Below are 21,445 nucleotides of genomic sequence, written 5' to 3'. Positions count from 1 at the left end.
AAGCTTATTGACAAAATAGATGTAATGTCCTTGCAGGAACTTTCCTCACAAAAATAATGAGGATATTTAGATGATAAAATTAGACATTTACATTATAACATTATCTCTGTTTCCAGTAACAGGTTACGTTAAGAGCTTCATGTTTAGTTTATAATCATGTTTCAGCTCATTTTCCCATGATTTAATATAATGTTGCAGAAGCTGCTGAGATCCTCTCAGATCACATGACCTCAGTCATTCTCCATCTGTAGAAAACAACAAATCACAGAAGGTGAAAGAGAAAAATAAACAGTAGTTTCCAGCTCCAGAAATCAGCACATCTGTCATGTGATACAACTGGTGGAAAGAGTGACAGAGCCTGTCTGTGAACTACTGTCTGTGCTGTAGCGAGTCTACGGTGAATGCGCTGTGTGCACGACTTTTGTTTGTTGTTATTTTGAAGTTATCTCAATAAATCGTACGAGTCCCAATCACGCCGACCCTGTCTTCTTCCTTCCAACCTTTGAACCTCATCACAATGCATCTATCTAGAAAACAGGTACTGTATGATACTAACTCTCATATCTAGATAGACATATAGCCCAAATTGCCAACCCTTCTCTGCCAAGACCCAGGCCTGTACAGTGATGTCTAAAGTTCTGTTTCACCATACCAACTGCCATCAAGTCATCAAGATTAAAGAGATGAAACAAGACCATCTTTCTTTATATTCCCATGTTAAGGTGTTTTCGCTTATGGGACACACTTAGGTGTTAATGCCTGAATGATTAAAGTAACTTCAAATCTCTTTACACTGCTGACACTGCGACGACGACGACGACGACGACTGCTGCTGTTGATCTGCAGTTTATATTCTCCAGAGTCTGTGTTTCTGGAGTTTGTGATGATCAGAGATCCAGTCTGATGATCCAGCTTCAGTCTGTCTCTGAATCTCTCTTTACACTGAACATCTGTACAGATCTTACTCTGATCTCCAGTGATTTCAGCGATGGGAGTGTCATCAGAATACCACGTCAACACATCATGTGGGTTTTTTGTTACACCAGGATCTAATGTGACGGATTCTCCCTCCTTCACAGACTTTCTCTTCACTTCATCTCGTTCAGCAGCAGAAACACCTGAAACACAAACCAAAAGATGCTGGAGGATCTTTTTGGGGGAAAACGTCTCGGGTTACTGGATGTAACCCTGGTTCCCCGAGAGAGGGGAACGAGACGCTGCGTCGAATACAACGCTACGGGGAATGCCTTCGGCATGCGTTATCTGAAGTCACTATACAACTATTCCAATCTGGATTGGTGTGCGTCATCGTGCGTCATGACGTTGCATGTGACGGTGACCCGGACGCTATATAAGGGTCACAGGAACAAGGAAATGACAGCTTCGAAAAAGGTTCAAAGCAGCTGTTCTCAGGGCGCCCCGAAGGTGGGGAGAGGGGACGCAGCGTCTCGTTCCCCTCTCTCGGGGAACCAGGGTTACATCCAGTAACCCGAGACGTTCCCCTTCGTTACGGGGAACTCCCGCTGCGTCGAATACAACGCTACGGGGAACGAGTACCAGCTAGCCCCCACAGAGAACAAGCGCCCTGGGTGTGAAGCATCTGGCACACTCAAGAGCACTAAAGCAAGGGAGAGTGAAAGATCCAACTGTGCTAAGAATTTTATTCTTTCTTGTTTGGTGTACAAAGGGAAGGTCGCATCAGCAACCTCGATATTAAGGTCCAAGTAGATAGGCCTGATTAATGACAGGCAGAACACTTAACTCCTAACACCCTTTTTAGTGGATAATCTCTGGAAGCCTAAGAGGCTCTCTTGCTTACACCGTACATGCAACGAAGGATGAAGAGCTGAGGAATTTTTAGAATAGCCTCCGGTACCTTGGTCACCGGGGAGAAATATCTCAAAGAAAGCTAACAAACTCCCATTTAATACCCTATATAGATATACTCTGCGGAGCCGAATAAAGGCTCTAAGCAATTTAATATGATAGCCTGCAGAGACAGGGTTCATCCAGATTTTGACGCAGCATACAGAGGCAGAAAGCACTCTGAAGGTGAGGATCATTGCTAAGGACAGGGGAGAATTTATAGAACCCACTATACTAAGAATTTTATTCTTGTCTTTTTTGGTGTAAGAAAAAGGCTGAGTTAACAGCCTCAGAAGTGAGGTCCAATATATACATATGCCTAAAAAGGCAGGACACTGACTCCAAGGCACCATTAGTGGATAACCCTAAAAGCCTAGAAGGCTCTCCTGTCACACTTATAGCAACGAAGGATGAAGAGCCAGAGGAAATCATAAGATAGCCTCCGGTACCCTTATTGGTGACCGGGGAAATTTCCTACTAGAAAGCTAACAGATTTCCAAAATATGTAGATTTTCTTTTAATCTAACTTATATACACTTATCCCGCAGAACCGACAGGGGCTTTTCTTTCCACAGACCTGTCAGCCTGCAAGGATAACAGGATTCATCCTAGAAGGCTACAGGGAAATATGGAGGTCATGGGACGACCCGGGTGGACCACCCTGAGAGCATACGGAGGCCGTAGGCGCCATAGCGGCTCTGAGCGTGGACGAGAGGTCCCGATTAGAGTATAGAAGAATCCCAGTACTGAAGCCATAGGGCAGTAAAAGGCTGGGTCCAGCTAACTCAATTAAAACTTCCTGAGCCGGGGAGTTCTGGAGGTAGCTGATCTGATGACCTCGGCCACCAGATCACCCTATTCGAGAAGGCCAGAGTGGTTTTTCGAGAATAAGATCTACTCAAAATCCTCTGACCCTCTCCAGAACTCCAGGGAGTAGAGCGACCGGGGGAAAAGGCGTACAGACGTTGCCTCAGCCACGTCTGTACCATGGCCTCCAGACCCAACGGGGCTGGATGCGAGAGAGAGAACCAGAGCGGGCAATGAGAATTCTCATGAGAAGCGAATAAATCTACCTCCGCCTGGCCGAACTTCTCCCATATAAGCTCCACCACCTTGGGGTGGAGCCTCCATTCCCCTGGCCTGGGCCCCTGCCTCGACAGGGTGTCTGCTCCCACATTATCAACCCCAGGTATATACATGGCCCTCACAGAGAGAAATTTGTCCTTAGACCATAATAGAATATGATGGGCCAATTTGCACAGAGGACGAGACCTCAAGCCCCCCTGATGGTTGATGTAGAAGACCACCGATATATTATCAGACCTAACAAGGACCTGATGGCCTCTGAGGTCTGGAAGGAAATGCCTAAGGGCAAAGAATACTGCCAGCATCTCCAGGCAACTGATGTGCCATGCGAGGTGATGGTCCTTCCAGACCCCGCGGGTGTACCGGCCCTCCATGACCGCACCCCAGCCCATGCGGGAAGCATCCGTGGTCAGAATTTTTCTGGGACACGAAGCTCCAAGCACCTGGCCTTGGGACAGGAACCGTATGTCTTTCCATATGACTAGAGAACGAGGTTATCTGGACGTAACTCTAATCGTACGGAAGGGGTTGCCCCTTGGGGAAAACCCCCTGGTCCTGAGCCACCACTGTAGGGCCCTCATATGAAGCAAGCCGAGTAGAATCACTACTGATGCGGTTGCCATAAGGCCCAAAATTCTTTGAAAATGTTTGACAGTGATGGCCAGGCCTAACCTGATAGCTCTAACTGCAGCCACGATACTTTAAATACGTGGCTGGGTCAAGTGAACTTGCATAGATTGCGAGTCCCACTCAGCTCCAAGAAATTTTATTCTTTGAAGAGGAGACAGAGAACTTTTCTTGACATTGAGCCTTAGCCCCAAGCACTGAAGATGACGCAAAACAACATCTCGATGTTGGATTGCTAGCGTCTCTGGTTCTGCCAGAATAAGCCAGTCATCTAATAATTTAGGATGCGGTTCCCCTGAAGTCTCAGTGGAGCAAGGGCAGCATCCATACAGAAAGTGCAAGGGGATAGAGTTAGGCCGAAAGGAAGAACCCTATATTGGTAAGCTTTTCCCCCCAAAAGCGAACCTAAGGAACTTCCTATGATAATGGATGATGAAGTTATGAAAATAAGCATCCATGAGATCTATTGTCAGAAGCCAGTCTTCAGATCTGATTTGCTGAATGATACTGGGTATAGTGAGCATATTGAAACTAAATCTCCTCAAAGATTTATTCAATACTCTAAGATCTACAATAGGATGAAGTCCACCATCCTTTTTCGGAACAATGAAGTAACGGCTGTAAAAACCTGAATCCCTCTCCTGATTAGGGGCAATTTCTATTGCTTTTGCTAAAAGAGATTCAACTTCATTTTCCATCACCTGGCGCTGATGTGAGAAAACCAGTGTGTGAAATACCCCGTTAAAATCGGGTGGTCTTACTTTAAACTGGATTTTATATCCTTTAACTATACCCAGGGTCCATTTAGATATATTCGGAAGGCCTGACCAGGCGTCTAAACAATCTACAAGAGGAATCAATTTCTCTGGGTTAGTCTCAGGTGATATAATGTGCTTATCGGTGGTCTGAAGCAGTTTACTGGCAGGACGTAACCGATGAATAATCTAATAAGGAGATCAGTCCCTCGAGACTGACCTCAGGTTTTGAGATTCGGTGACCTGAAGCGATAGACCGGCAGGAACTAACCGAAAATAATATGAAGTGCCCATAAGGGTCCGCATTTTTACGCCAGGACCTCATAGTTTATTGATTTATTTTTCTTAGCCCGAAAGGCAGTCCTCAGACCTGACTTCGGGTTGTTGTTTTTTTATTTTTTATGAGAACGTCTCCTCTGACCCCGAGCCCTGTACAGGGGGAAGGGGAGGGGAAGAGGTGACTTCCCAGAATATGAGGAGCTGGTGACTGTCATCCATATAAGCCTTCCCTACCAAATTCGAGATAATATTTATATTAGCTCCACTTTAATTTTAGAGGGACGTGTCTGAGTCATCAGAGGTAATACGATATCTGGGAGAAATATTCTTCTACCCCCTGCATCATTAAATTCCCCTTTAATTTTCCTCTTCAATTATTCCACAATCTCAGTACCTCAGTATGGAGATCGTTTGAAAAAGGAAGACTCTGACACAAGGATTTTGACTGGGTTTGCAGGAAGCACTCTTTTTAGACGCTTCCTTCTTATTAAATTACCAAACATTTAATTTCATTACAGCCCCAGTCTTTCTCCAGCAACTCCTCATAATGTGGTGAATATTCGTGGTTCAGTGTTGATAGTATCTGACTCCTCAGAATCAAATAAATCAAACACCGGGTCTTTAACACGGTCGGAAGAAGCCGCAGTGACGCGGGCTTCCGAACCGTGCGCGAGACCTGTAAACACTGCTCCACGTGCGAACCCAATGCAAACAGACAACGCGCTGCCTCGACAGACGCGAGCTGATGCACTAGGAACGCAAGCCTATTTTATTATTTTTAAACAGGCTCAGGCGGGAGCGGAAGAGTAAACTCAGAGTCTACACCCTGCAGACCTGTAATCTACGCGCTGCCTCGGCAAACGCGAGATCCAAGCCACTATAGATTCTGTATTGCAATGCAGACATTAATCTACGCGCTGCCTCGGCAAACGCGAGATTAGTCACAGAATCTTTATTGCAGAGTAGCCGTAATCTACGCGCTGCCTCGGCAAACGCGAGATCCGAGCCACTATAGATTCTGTATTGCAATGCAGACATAAACCTACGCGCTGCCTCGGCAAACGCGAGATCCCAGTCACAGAATCCTTTCAGTTTGCACAAAATAGACAGTGCCCTCGAGAACTGTCCGTGCAAGCTCCGCTCACAACCCAACACCACAAAGCAAGTGTGCGCCATCCTTGCTTCTTTAATTTTTCTTAAATCAAGGAGACGCACACTGCCTTCGCCATAGTAGATTTGACAGACAACACCAAATAAGACGTACAGTTTGACATAGAACGCTGCTGAAGAACAGAAGCTGTCATTTCCTTGTTTCTGTGACCCTTATAGCGTCCGGGTCACCGTCACATGCAACGTCATGACGCACGATGACGCACACCAATCCAGATTGGAATAGTTGTATAGTGACTTCAGATAACGCATGCCGAAGGCATTCCCCGTAGCGTTGTATTCGACGCAGCGGGAGTTCCCCGTAACGAAGGGGAACTCAACAATTAGTTATATAGGCTATCTGTGTGTGAGTGTATTTCTCTGCTCTCAACTTTAAAACTTGCCGTCTCCATCTTTGGACCCTGCATTAGGCTACCCAACGCAATTCTTACCTATGAAACTCATTTAAACATAATATGACTAAAATGTGTGAAATATATCACAAACAAAACAAAGCAACTTGAATTGCTCTGTTTGTAAATTTACTCGAACTCTCCTGCAATCTTTTAAAATGAATCATATGTTATTTACTGATAAAAATACTTCCTTGAAGTGACCATCGCAGGTTCCCTTTGCCAACAGCCTTGTGGAAGGGCCCTTTGTGAAGGGATCCAGTTGTTCACTGGCGTTTGGAAAACCCCTACAAATGGCACCCCTTCCCGAAGGGCCCTTCAAGGGTGCAAAAATGCTGTTTGGATTTTCCCAATGATAACAGCTAATATTACCCACGACCCATTGCACTTTGGAGGAGGAACTACAAACACAAGTAAAAATGTTTAAAAAAAAACTACAAAACACGGCGGATATGCGCGACCGATGGTGAGAGGTTTAGATAACGGTTTGAGTGACTAATCAAAGTTTAACCTGAATTTTTTTATTTATTAAATGTTATCCATGTTATATTTCATCTGCAATAACAATGTAGACTTTTATAAATATCCGTTTGGCCATTAACTTTTAAATGCATCATTCTGCATTTATGGGCGTTTCTTCAACTAGGGGCACTTTTAGGCTTGTGAAGTTGAATAAAAAAAACTTGTTCAAAAGTCACGTAACACAGTCTCATAAATTTAAATAATTTGTCTAGTTTTAAGGTCTGTAAGAGGACAAACTTAGATTACAAGAGAAATTGTTAATATTTAACATTTTTTCTGACTTGCAATGAACAAATGTCATTTCCACCACATCTCTATATACAGCTGTTATTTAAAAACAGAATAACTTATGCCACTCAAGAATGGTCTAAGATCATTTTTGTAACTAGTTTGATCAGTTTTTCCACAATGTACAAAAATTATACATTTGTCAATGAGATAAATTAACTGCCCTAAGGACCAAATGGTGAACTGTACACCTGTCACACTCTGAAATTTAATTTTGGTTAGGGCAAGAGCTTATTAGAAAATAAATAACTTGAATTTTTATATTAAGTAGAGCATGATCTCGTAAAATGTGGATACATTTTTAATGTGTGATGAGAACTTTTTAAATGTTTTTAAAAAATGTGTGTGGTGATGGAAATGACAGGGTGGTGGTGGAAATGACAATGAATTAACGTGAATGTAGAGAAACAGTAATATTTAGAGAAATATTTATTTGAAAAACTCTTAAACTCATCACACTCAGTAAACTCAATTCACAACGTCAATCTACTCTTGCAATCCATTACAATTGTAATTTGTAATCATAAATGTCATTTCCACCACAGAGGGCAGTGTGGTGGAAATGACATTTCTGTAGTTTTTTTGTGAAAAAAGGGAAGATAGCTTCACTGATCAGCTTTGAATTAATACTCAGCATTCCATGCATGCAAAATACTCTTATTTAACTTAAATTTTTTTACTTTTTAAAAACACCCTTGAAGGTACAGCATGTTTGGAAATGACGCAGAATAAATATATTAACTGATCAAGCAATTTAAAATTTAAAATTGCCTCCATGTCCAACATGTGCTCTGATGTCTCTGAACATTTCCATAGAAACCACCTAAACAATCTTTCACACAAACTTTTTAAAGGGACATTACAGTGTTGTGGTGGAAATGACACCAATACTGTGCGACAGGTATATTTTGTATAAAAAGTAATATTGATGGTGGTCTCACATTAAATAGTATAATGTATTTTAATTATTTTACTAGTGCTTAATTTAGGTATATTAATAGTTACCAGATAAGTCATACTTTTAAACTGTATTTTCATTGTTGAAGTTAAAAAGTCTGGGTGTGCGACAAGGAGAAAACAGTGATTTTGACACCTATACAGAGGTTGAAAAGTATGAAGAAATCATAATAGAAAGGTAGTAAAAAGTTTTTAAGGAGGTTTTATTGTTAGCTTGAAAAAGAAAGAGGATTTTGTCCAAAATTGTATGTATTTTTAAAAATATGACCAAAGTACATAAAAGTGCCCATAGTCTAAGAATCACCCTTATATGAGGAGAGTCTCTGCATGAAAGACCTGCTACTGCAGATCAACGTACTTCTGCATTTCTGTCTGATACAGTAGGAAATGAAATGAAATGAAATGTGGAGGATTTTAACTGTGACAAGATGATTGACAGGTCAGTTTACTGTGACAGGATGCGACAGAGAGCAACCGTTAAAGACACAACTGTATGACGTGATAGTTTGTCCCAAAGCTTGTCTTCTCTTCTGCTACACACTCTCGTCTTTCTCTTCTCAAAAAGAGTACATACTTTTAGGGCGTAGTATAAGTAAGTGAATTGAGATGCAGCAAAAGACTTATCAGCCAGCGCCATCTAGAGTGTCAAGCCAGAACTAGGTAATGACTCACCATGAACAGAAACACTGAAGATCTTTTCACTGTTACTGTCACTGCTGGTGATCAGTAGTGTATATTCTCCAGAGTCTGTGTCTGTGATGTTCATGATGGTCAGAGATCCAGTCTGATGATCCAGCTTCAGTCTGTCTCTGAATCTCTCAGTATCTTCATTACACTGAACATCTGTACAGATCTTACTCTGATCTCTATTGATTTGAGCGATGCGAGTGTTATTATAATACCATTTAATTCTGTATTGTTGGGTTATTACAACATCAGTGTTTAGAGTGACTGAATCTCCCTCCATCACAAACACTGACACTCGGTCTGTATCAACACCAGATGCAACTAAAAAAAAAGAACAGTTGATCTTTTCACTTCAGATCATAAAGTTTGAGGATTTTTTGAGGATTCAAAATATAATTCATGACACATGCAGGATACAGGATAAGATTTGCACATTCACTCATCAGACAAACATACACAAGTCTCATGATCTTTTACAATTTAATGAACATCATACAACCTACATCCTGATTCATATTTCACCCTCTTTATACAGTGTGTGAAGAATTATTAGGCACGTAGATTTTCTGATCATATTTTTTTCAACCAATTCCAAACCTCATTAATCTTAATAACTATTATTTGTATTTATTTATTATAGTGATATATAATCGTTAACGAAGGCTGGAAATGAAAAACACCTTATACTACAGGTTATTTAAAATTATTAAATGCCCATGAGAAAGATGCAATAATAATGCAATACTAGAAATTGCAGTTAACCATTGGACAGTGAAATGCTCATTGGGTCAGCAGGGTCAGACAAAAACAGGTGGAGAAGAAAATACTCATGTTAACTGCAAAGAATAAATAAGAATTAATGTGAAGAATTAAGTGTGAAACCATCAGGAACCCTTGGGTTGAAAACCCTAAACCACTCCCCTCAAACCGTCAGTCTGCTATGAGCAGAGATGGAGAGGAGGAGCGCTAAAGTAAAACCCAGTCCTGTATTCAATATTCCCTTTTACTTGAAAATATGTCACAACACTGGAGAAAAGTCGTTTGCAAGTTCCGGTTCACGCGGACTTTAATCATTTTTGACTTTTAAGTCAGAGTTAAATGTCTTTGTTTTGTTTATTTTGTCTGCAAAAAAAACGTGCCTAATAATTCTGCACACCTGAATATAAGGCGTTTTTCATTTCCAGCCTTCATGAACAATTATATATCACTTATAAATGATTAAATACAAAATTATAGTTATTAAGATTAATTTGGTTTGGAATTGGTAAAATGTTCCTGGAAAAAAAATATGATCAGAAAATTCTGTTATGTATGCATTATCGTTTGATTATTATTATTTATTTTTTTTGCTAAATTTAAATATTATTTTCTTTTTTTCTTCATAACAGATTTTGTAACAATTTTGTAATTTTAGTTTTTATAAATAAAGGGGCAGGTTTTGAAAGGGACTATAACACTGCTATTCTATTTTTAGAAGTCATTTTGTTTTATGTTTCTGTTTAATTTCCTGTTCATTTTAGAAAATTCTGTCCCAAATGGCACACTCCGGACTAGTGGACTTCTTCAGAGCCACACTTTGGTGACGTCATGTAGTGCAGACCTATGGGGCCCTTGGCGCGAGTCCACGAGGGCGCATTGAGAGGTATTTTTGGGACAGACTCGATCGTCAGGCCGGAAATAACGGTCTGGTTGTTGTTGGATAGGAGAAATCACATTTTTTCGCTCCGACGTCTTATCTCCATGTCAACTATACACAGCCTAATTTTACAGTTCTATATTTTGATATTGTGCATCCCACCTGGGCATTAGACAATAGATACATCATGCTTATTTAAATGATGTATACAGTTGTACATAATAATACATAATGTTCTATTTGAACAATTTTAACACATAATGAAAATGTGCATGAGTTTCAGATGAATTTACAGGTTTCAATATTCATACTATGTTTACATATGACTCAGTAAAGCCCTGCCATTCGGTTCTATTTATTTAATGAATCATAATGCGATCGTATTATTCAACACGCTATTATTATGTTTGAGACATCAACCACTGCTCGATGACCATAATGTTAGTATAAACTGTAGGTAACAACTGGTAAAATGTACATCTAGGTCATAAAAACTGTAATATTTTCTTCTCAGCCATGTCAACAATTGTCCGTGAGCGAAATCTCCTCCCATCCGTTGTCTGATTGGCCTTTCGCAAGGATTCCTGGGTAGTTAAAGTGTGTGTGGAGCCTGCATCTATGCGGGCTTCGCGGAAGACCGCTTCAAGGGTACAAAGGGGGCGCTGCTGAGTACACTTCAGAGCGTTAAAATGCTGAATGGGACGGCCTACGGACTCGTAGACTCAGCGAGCACGCGCAATTTAAGTCCACGAGACTGAATGTAAGTGCATAAAACGTTCGTTTTTTATTTTGTATTTTGCGCTAAGTTTCCAGGTGGTTTGGTCACATGGGTATTGAGGGCTGAGTATTGTGTGTCGTGGACACCATGTCAACAGAGGGTGAAATATCTGATGCACTGCTCTTTCTATTACCCGTGAGCCTGTGGTTGAGGAAGCCATATATGCAACATCTCAAGGGGTTTGTGCATCTGATATTTCACCCTCTGTTGACGTAGTGTCCACGACACACAATACTCAGCCCTCTAATGTACATCTACAAGCTGGAATGGATTCTGGGAACTTTGAAAATGAAATTCAACCAATGGACAGTGCTTCAAATATAAGCAGTAAAAGATCTTCTGTAGCGACATCTCATGGGTCTCGATCAAGCCGATCCTCCATTCGTCTTAAGGCTGAGGCAGAACTGGCTGCTTTATTGGCTTCTCAACAAATGCTGCAAAGGAAGCATGATCTGGAGGAACAAGAGGAACTGTTGAGAAGAAGGAGGGAAAAACTGGAACTGGAAACTAAATTAGCAGAGTCAATGGCAAGAGTAAAGGTGTATCAAGACGTGCATTCTGCATCTCATTCATCTGTTGATAGGATTGTGTTTAAACCCCTTCATTCGGTGGCGGAACCATTTGTTCCTTCATCTAGTGTGCCAGCGGCATCAGAGTCCATGCCTGTAACGCGTACATCACATGTCGATAACACACAAAGGATTTCAAATTATTCTCTATCTCAGCCAGTACAACAACAATCAACAAGATGTAAAATGAAACCTTCACAATCTACATTGCCTAACATGTCATCATTGGATAATCAGAATATTGATTATGCTCATGGGTCAAGATCAAGTTTTCAAAATGATGTGAGCCACGCAAGCATGCTTCAGCTTATGGGTAAGCAGAATGAAATAGCTACTTTATTGGTTAAACAGCATAACTTGTCTTCACTTCCACCCAGAGAAATACAGTGCTTTGATGGAGATCCATTGTGCTTTCATGAGTTTATGCGCACATTTGAGGAAGTGGTGGAAAAGAAGGCAGACAACCCAGGAGATTGTCTGCACTTCCTGGAGCAATATACACGAGGACAGCCAAAAGAACTTGTTAGAAGTTGCCAGCTCATGACCCCTTCACAAGGTTACTTAAAGGCTAAGGCATTGCTTAAGGAGAACTTCGGCAATGAGGTAAAAATAGCTTCATCATATATGGAAAAGGCTCTTTCATGGAAAGTTATAAAATCAGAAGATGCTAAGTCCCTGCAAGAGTATGGTCTTTTCCTAAGGAGTTGTTGCAACGCTATGCAAGACATTCACTATATGAATGAGCTGAATCTCACAACTAACATGCAAGTTATCCTCTCAAAGCTTCCTTATAAACTCAAAGACAGATGGAGAGTCGTTGCATATGAGTTAAAGGAGCGACGACACAATCAAACCACCTTTTTTGATGTTGTTGACTTTGTCGAGAGACAAGTAAAAATTCTATCTGACCCTGTGTTTGGTAATATTCAGGATGTTTCGCCTGCTGGAGGTAGGAAGATGAACATCAAAGCAAGTCAGCCAAAAACTAGAAGCAGTTTTGCAACCACTATCACTGCTATGCCTGAAATAAAAGAACACCATAAGATATCAACCAACAGAATCTGTCTCTTCTGTAGCGGTGAACACACACTGGATGTTTGTAATAAACTTACCAGAAAAAGTCACAGAGAAAAGATGAACTTTCTGATGATGAGAGGAATTTGCATTGGCTGCTTGCATACAGGACACCTCAGCAGGGACTGCAAAAAGAGAAGTATCTGTAATATATGTAGTCTTAAACATCCAAGTCTTCTTCACATTTATCCTCATGAGAAGGTAGACACTTTGGACAAGAAGAAAGACGAATTCAAGTCAGCAGTAGCCAGTGCTATGGTCTCTCTCCAAACTAGTGGTCTTACTGGGGCTGGTAATGACAACTGTGCGTTACCTATTGTTCCAGTTTGTGTTAAATCAAAAAAGGGAAACAGTGTGGTGATGACGTATGCTTTTCTTGATTCTGGAAGTTCTGCTTCTTTCTGTACAGAAAGTTTGATGAACAAGCTCAATCTCCCTGGAAAGAGAGTTAATATTCTTCTCAGAACTATGAGTCAAGATAAATCAGTTGGTAGCTACGTTCTAAAAGACTTGGAGGTTTCTGGTTTGAGTCAAGAATACTTCTGTGCATTGCCCGAAGTGTATACACAGAAGACCATGCCTGTGACCACAGTAAACATCGCCTCACAGAAAGATCTTGAATTTTGGCCCTATCTGAGTCATATCTGTTTACCTATGATTAATGCTGGCATTGAGCTTTTGATTGGAGCTAATGTTCCAGAAGCATTGGAGCCTTGGGAGATCATACGTAGTCAAAATAATGGCCCATATGCTGTAAGGACCCTGTTCGGATGGACTGTTAACGGACCACTTAAAGGAGTAGGCATGAATGGAGATGATGCTGCTAACCAACTTCCCATGACTGTGAATAGGATTGCAGTAATGAAGTTGGAGGAGTTGTGGAAGCAGCAATTTAAGGCCGATTTTCCAGAGACTGCTCATGAAGAAATGGTAGGAACATCTAAAGAAGATCAACAGTTTATGAATTTTGTGTCCAATTCAGCAAGACTGTTTAATGGTCATTATTACATCGGTCTACCATTCAGAAATGCTGAAGTAGTCATGCCTATGAACAGGAGAATTGCAGAACAACGTGCTTTAACTCTTCAAAAAAGGTTTAAAGTGAATTCTTCCTTTCATGCAGATTACACCACCTTTATGGAGGATGTGATCCATAAGGGTTATGCAGAAAGGGTACCTGCGGCTGAACTGGAGAGACGTGACGGATGTCTGTGGTATTTACCCCATCATGGTGTATATCATCTTAAAAAGCACAAGATTAGGGTTGTGTTTGATTGTGGAGCTTCTTATCAGGGTACATCACTGAACAGCAAGCTTCTACAAGGTCCAGACTTAACCAGTTCATTAGTGAGTGTACTTGTACGATTTAGACTGGAATCTGTTGCCCTGATGGCCAACATTGAAGCCATGTTCCATCAAATCAGAGTTCACCAAGAAGATTGTGATCTCTTGAGATTTCTGTGGTGGCCAGAAGGTAATGTAAACAGCAGTCTGGAGGAATACAGAATGGTGGTTCATTTATTTGGAGCTACATCATCACCAAGTTGCTCGAGTTTTGCATTGAGGAAATGTGCAATGGATCAAAAGGATCTATTTGACCCCAACACAATGGATGTTGTTTTCAATCATTTCTATGTGGATGACTGCCTTGTTTCCGTACCTTCCGAGTCAGATGCTGTGCAGCTATACAAGGATCTTACTAGTATGTGTGCTAAAGGTGGATTTCGTTTAACAAAATGGACGAGCAACAGCCGTGCTGTATTGGGTGTCGTACCTGAGAAGGACAGAGAGAAAAAAGTAAAGGATTTGGATTTCGATCGACCTAACCCTAACCCTAACCCTGCCTTTCAATTCAAAGTGGTAGTCAAGGATAGACCCCTTACCAGGAGAGGAATTCTCTCAGTGGTTAGTTCCATCTATGATCCTCTGGGGTTCTTGTCACCTGTGATTCTGTCTGCCAAGAGGATACTGCAAGATCTGTGTAGGGAGGGAATTGGATGGGACAATGATATTCCATCAGTGTATGTTCAACGTTGGATGAACTGGCTGGATGATCTGCATCATTTGGAGAGTTTTGAGGTCAGAAGATGTTTGAAGCCTAACGGGTTTGGAGATGTAATTTCTGCTCAAATGCATCATTTTTCAGATGCAAGCGAGCAAGGATATGGTGTGGTATCCTATTTGCTGCTCCATAATGACCAACAACAGGCATATTCTACCCTTCTAGTAGGCAAGGCAAGAGTTACACCATTGAGATCCATTACAATCCCTCGCCTGGAACTTACAGCTGCCACTCTTGCAAGCCGCATTGACAAAATTTGGACGAAAGAACTCAAGATGCCCTTTGAGAATTCCATTTTTGGACTGACAGTACTTCAGTACTTAAATACCTTCGAAATAGGACCTCAAGATTTAAGTGTTTTGTGGCTAATAGAGTGTCCGAAATCCTGAAGGTTTCCGATGTAGCACAATGGAGGTACGTGAATTCGTCAAGCAATCCAGCAGATCTGGCGTCTAGAGGAGCGAGGGTGGATTCATTTTTGAAGAATGAGACGTGGATTTCTGGTCCCGCATTTCTCGTTCGATCACAAGAAGAGTGGCCAATGGACCCCACCTCTAGGGATGCAATATTGCCTCACGATCCTGAGATTAAAAGGAGTGCTTTGGTAAACATGATAGAAGTCAATGAAAATTCTGACTCCATATCATATCTCTTTGATTACTTCTCCTCTTGGATTCGACTAAAGAAAGCCGTAGCATGGATCCTTCGTTTGAGACAAATCTTGATGGACCGTAGCAAGGAAAGGAAACGACTGAAGACTGTTCTTGTCCGCTCTGATACAGATCCATATCAACAAGAGATGATTATTGATCAGGAAATGCAGAAGTTTGAACCTACGGTGCGTAAGGACTTACTTACATTGGAAGAATTAGAAAAGGCCGAAATGGAAATCATCCGACTTTCTCAAAGAAAGAGATTTCCGGAGGAACTAAAGAGTCTACGAAAGTGTGGAGTAGTCATTCGAAATAGTCCTCTTTATAGTCTTAATCCAATACTTCAGTCTGATATCATCAAGGTTGGTGGACGCCTTAATAATGCATTGATCCCTGAACATTCTAAACACCCAATTATATTGGCAAAAGATTTACACATTTCTAACCTAATCCTGAGACAAATTCATGAAGAAGTGGGACATAGTGGACGGAACTTCATGTTGGTGACTCTTCGACAGCGATATTGGATCCCCGGAGCTAGTGTAGCCATAAGAACATTTCTGTCAAAATGTGTAGTGTGTAAAAGGTTCAATGCAATTGCAGGTCATCAACAGATGGCTGATTTGCCTCACGATCGAGTCTCCCCAGACAAACCACCCTTTACTCATGTTGGACTGGATTGTTTCGGCCCATTTGAAGTAAAGCGAGGAAGAACCACTCTAAAGCGTTATGGAGTCATTTTCACCTGCTTGAACATTAGAGCCGTTCACATTGAGATGGTTGCATCACTGGACACCGACTCCTTCATTCATGCACTCAGACGTTTTATCGCTCGACGAGGACAAGTGGCCGAAATACGTTCAGATAATGGAACAAACTTTGTCGGGGCTGATCGTGAATTAAAAGAGGCAATACAAAATTGGAACCACAGTCAGATAAACGATGTTCTTCTACAAAGGAAGATTAAATGGACTTTCAATCCTCCTACCGGTTCACACCACGGAGGGATCTGGGAAAGGCTTATCAGATCAGTAAAGAAAATACTGAACTCCATTCTTCAAGGGCAAAGTTTGAATGAAGAAGGTCTTCATACTTTCTTATGTGAAGTAGAGTCCATACTTAATAATCGACCCATAACTAGATCATCTTTGGATCCTGACGATATGGAAGCTTTAACACCTAATCATCTTCTCCTTCTAAAAACAAAGTTTACATTACCACCTGGATTGTTTGAGAAGAAAGATTTGTATGCCCGTCGAAGATGGCGTCAAATTCAGTATTTAGCCAACCAATTTTGGAAAAGATGGATTGGTGAATATCTACCTTTACTACAAGAACGCCAAAAGTGGATGGTAAAGACACGGAACTATCAGTTGGGAGATGTTGTACTGATAATGGATGAAAAGGCACCAAGAAGTTCCTGGATCATGGGCAAAATTATTCACACGATATCGGACAAAAAAGGATTCACACGGCAATTTAAGATCAAGACTATGAGTACCTGCTTGACTAGGCCAATCACAAAAATTTGTCGTCTTCTTGAAGCCGAGGAATTTAAAGATTAACTATGACTGACATTTGAGAGCTCTCAACTGACCCTTTTGACTTGACTTTTTGACTTGGACTTGATTGAATTACTAACTTTACTGACTTAGACTGGACTTTTACATTAACTTTACTCGGCTACAATGATGAACTAAATGAACACTTGAGTGATTTGGACATTTTCACACACATACGTTTTTTCACATTTCCTTAAGCATTATGTAAAAAAAAAAAGGAAATTCATGTATAACAATTATGTAATATTGTTCATATTTTGATTGTGTCTGTGATTATTACAGGTTTATTGTGTAATAATCAGGGGCTGGAATGTAAGTGCATAAAACGTTCGTCTTTTATTTTGTATTTTGCGCTAAGTTTCCAGGTGGTTTGGTCACATGGGTATCGGTAGGTATATACCTGGTAGTGTTTCCTGTTTGGTTTATTGTGTAGAGAGGGGGTGAGTAGCAGGGAGTGCTCACTTTCTGTTGACCGTTTATATGTTTCTCATCATCAATTGTTTCTACGTGGATGGTCTGTTATCATGCCAATAAAACGTTATTGGAATGTAAATGCAAGAAAACGCGTCACAGATTTTTCCTGCTGCTTAGCCTCTCAGCGGCTATAATCTCACATCTCACATCAACTATTACCACTTTAAATTTATAGAAAATGATGTTCTTGTTTGGGGCAGGGATTAAAATTCGTAAAAGTTTGTTTTCTCTCTTTTTTTTCAGAATGTAATAAACACACTGGAACAAACTTTTTATAAGTAAGGAATAACTGACGAAAGGCCATTGAATTATTTGAAAAATACACCACAGGTCAGGTGTACATTCATTTTCTAATGTTTCAACGTCCATCATCAATTATTCCTCCTAGGTCATCACACCTCAAGACATTGTTCAGATGTTTTATTTCAAGTGCATTTGTCAGGTTTTGTCATTAAAACGGTCTAGAGTGTAACAATTTCAAGTAGGCCTATCACATCACAAGCCTCCATTTCTAACTTTAATATGTAATGTTAGAGCTATTGATATGCGGACTAATGCAGTTATCATTAGAGAGTGATAGATCGATTATGCGTAGCCATATGTGAATTTCTGAAAATTGTGATGCAGTTTTGCAGATGCTGAACAATTTTATTGATAAAGTCTAAGTTTCTGTGCTGTACTGTATGTGTGTTTAATGAGAGAGAGGGAGAAAGAAAGTGTGATTTCTATAGTTAAGTATCAGCCAAATTAAATGAACAGGTTTAATAACCATTTTCCAGATTGTTATCTTGTTATCTTGATTGTTAAGTTGTTATTTGGTGCAGCCGTGTGAGGCAGTGGTGGTCCAAACTCTAGATTCAATCTCAAGATATGTTTTGTTAGTTTTAGAATACATTTTTATACCAAGTCCAAGTCACTTAGCCTAGCTAAGCATTTTTGCCATAATAAATAGGCCTATGTTTTGTCATTCACTCTCTGAAACTGATCTAAATTGTTTGCTTCCCTGAATCCCTGCATCCTGAGAAACGTGTTGAAAACTATAGGCCCTACGTGTTCACATTATATAGGCTAATCACAAACATTGTCAATTTAGTTAATTACACTAAAACATAAATAGCCTACTTCCGAAACTAATAATTCGTTTATCGAATTAATTTCGTGTGTGAAGTGATAAGAGTTGGTACAAAATGATCTGCGTTACGTAGCCTACGTTAGTTTTATGTCGACCTAAAAAAAGATAGCCTAACAATACGTTTCCCATGCTCGAGCACAACATAATGGGAAAGAAATAAAAGCAATAACAATGAATTTCCGTCGAGTATAAATCTATTTCAGAGCTGACACAAAATGAAACTGCGTCACGTTCTTCGTTCGTTTGTATCGATCGGAAGAGAGACTGTAAAATAATCTTACCATGATCGAATAAAAATGAACCCACAGAGAGCAAAATAAAGAGAAGCTTCATTTTCACCACTTTTCAACAGAAAAGTGAATTTTCAACAGAATTTGTTAAATAAAAGCGTCTCGCTCTTTCGCATTAATGGTTAACCCAAAGCCACCTTTACCCCTTCTCCTGCACCCCCCATTTTGGCAAGGGGGGCATAAAATGACATACCCGAAATAAAAGGTTGCTGCTCATAAGTCATTCTGGTAGACATAACCAATATATTTAGAAAGCCAACACTTTCCAACACAAGCCTGTAGCCTAAGGTAAATTTACTAAACACGAAGTGTTAACTCCCTCAAAATAAAATACCCTATTAAAAAAGTTACTGGCATGATTTTTCACTTGTTAAAAAAGTAACAACATATAAAATATTACATATTACTTTGTGGTTCAATTATTCATGCATGAAAGGGTTAAAAAATTCACATTCTGTGTAGTTACGATATGGAGAAGCAGCAAGCACGAGGTTGTCATGGCAACCAGATACATCGCACGCGAATATTGGCATTCGGCAACGTCTATTTTTGCAGGGCTAGCGATAAAAAGGTTGAAAACAATGCACGATAAATATGTTTGTCAACAGAAGCCTTTTAAAGTAGGCTTTTATTTAGCAAATCAATGACTGAATTACTCACCCACTGCTTTAAAACAAGTTGGACATGATTAAAGTTAAACGCACAATCTTTCCACTATACAGTGGACACCGTGTATATCAATAGTAGCCTATAAAAAGTGATTCAATACAACTCTTTGTTTTGTATGAAAAAACATGTGTTTTGAAGGATTCAAATTTAAGAATATGTTTTCAGATATGCTTCCTTACATAACATCACAGTGAAGAATACTGATTTTAGCTTTTAAGGTTAGGTTATAATGGTATCAACAGCTCCTGCCAGCCCTGTTTTCTCTATTGTGTTTTAAATGAGTCTTTAATGGCTCTAGCCAGTAGCTCCAAGATGCACCCTTTGTCTTAAATGGCTCTGGGATGGCCCGTGGAACCAGAGTTTCCTGGCCAGTATCAGCATTTGAATAGGTATGCTGATTAAATTGATACTGGTAAACACGCTGGGGTCTGGGGCAGGTTACCTTAACCTGTATACTCATTTACATGCTTTGTTTGAATTTGTCTCCACCCCCAAAAGTCCCTCCTCCTAAAATGCCTATAAGATAACATGTAAAGTTATGTTAGATCAGATCATGTTGGAAGTTTCTACAGCCGCGTACGGAGGAGTTCTCAATAAAGAATAACTTCCGTTGAACGCGATCCCGACTGTCTCCTGGTCTCTGCTTTGAAGAAAGAAAAACTTTACAACAGATGGTGCCGTGACCCGGATGGAGAAGAAGGAAACTCAAAGAATTTTAAGCTCAAAGAACTGCATCTTGAAACTTCAAGCTCAAAGATCTCAACAAAGCTGATTGAGTTCCAGACTGAATTTTCTGAATCCAGATTGAAAAACTTCAAGCTCCAAAAAGATCTCAAAGACTGAATTTTTCCAGACGGAATCTTTCTCTACAAATGAAAGACTCGGTGAGTTCCACTCCATTAAAAGAACCAATGCAGACCAGTACAAATGTTTTCCTCTGCGCCGTTCAGAGAAGTAGTTAACAAACAGCTGTAGAGTTTGGTTAACTAAAGATGAGCCTCTAAAAAAAAGTTTTTCTTTTAGAGATGAAATTTACCCCCTGTTGTTGGCAGGGAAGATTAACAGTTGCCTGTTAATATTGTGTGTATCCTCTTGCTAAGAGAAGACCTATCCTCTGTAAGCTAGAGAAGAGTTAGCGTCATGTGCTAATAAGATTGTACCCTCTGTTTGTAAGACAGTAGAGAGAAGTTTTTTAGTGTTTGTTTGTGGTAACAGAAATTCACAAAATGTTTAGGAAAAGTACTAGACAGATTACACCTTTTTGGACAGATAGTGAATTCAAGTCTTTGTTATCAGAGCACATGGACTCCATCGTGACTGAGCCAGTCAGATTGAATTTAACAAAGAAATTTGGCATTGATCCAGAAAAAGTGTGGTCAATTGAAGATTGTAAGAAGGTACTAGGAGAAAGTATTCGCAAGAACAATGTGAAAGGTATGATCTTTTGTCATAGAGAATTTAGCTTATCCATTGCACAAGAACAAGCACAGTGTATTGCTAAGTTGAAAGAACAGATCAAACAATTGCAGACTCAGGTGTCCTGTCTCAAGACAAACGTGGGCCATAACAAAGCCTCAACCAAATGTGATTTAGAAGACCAACAGTCAGAGGAAAGCTATCCTGATTTACAGTCTTTTGATAGTATAGAGGACAATGTCAATACAGATGTAAATGCAGTTGAAGTGTGCGTAGCTAGACAAAAGCCTCAGGGAAAAGGTGTTGATACAGTTCCATTTGCAACCCCCATATTGCAGCCACAAGCAATCAAAACATCTTTAGGTCCGAAAGAGATTGAGAGAATTGCTGAAAGTTTGCCATCAGTGCAAAGAAATTTTTCTGAGTTTAGAAGAGCATTGATCAGCAAAATGCGGCTCTATGATATGACTCTAGCTGAAGTCACCCAGCTAATATCACAGA

At 40.3% G+C, this 21,445-nt stretch overlaps 1 protein-coding gene across 1 annotated transcript in view; it reads right to left on the bottom strand.

The window, feature by feature from the left end:
* Positions 1–230: 230 nt before the first annotated feature.
* The window catches only part of LOC307170525 (uncharacterized protein), a gene marked incomplete at its 3' end in the record, with an annotated part of 195,647 nt that continues 174,432 nt past the window's right edge, over positions 231–21,445 (bottom strand). Inside the window, exons 2-4 of the mRNA XM_079891649.1 lie at positions 8,615–8,950; positions 793–1,118; positions 231–245 (exon numbers count right to left, since the gene is read on the bottom strand). Coding sequence (XP_079747775.1) covers positions 231–245; positions 793–1,118; positions 8,615–8,909 — 636 coding nt within the window. The 5' untranslated portion in view covers positions 8,910–8,950. The remainder of the gene's footprint in view (positions 246–792; positions 1,119–8,614; positions 8,951–21,445) is intronic.

Source organism: Squalius cephalus (assembly GCF_949319135.1).
Source record: "Squalius cephalus genome assembly, chromosome: 13".
NCBI classification, from domain to species: domain Eukaryota; kingdom Metazoa; phylum Chordata; class Actinopteri; order Cypriniformes; family Leuciscidae; genus Squalius; species Squalius cephalus.
This window is presented reverse-complemented; position numbering and strand designations above follow the sequence as displayed.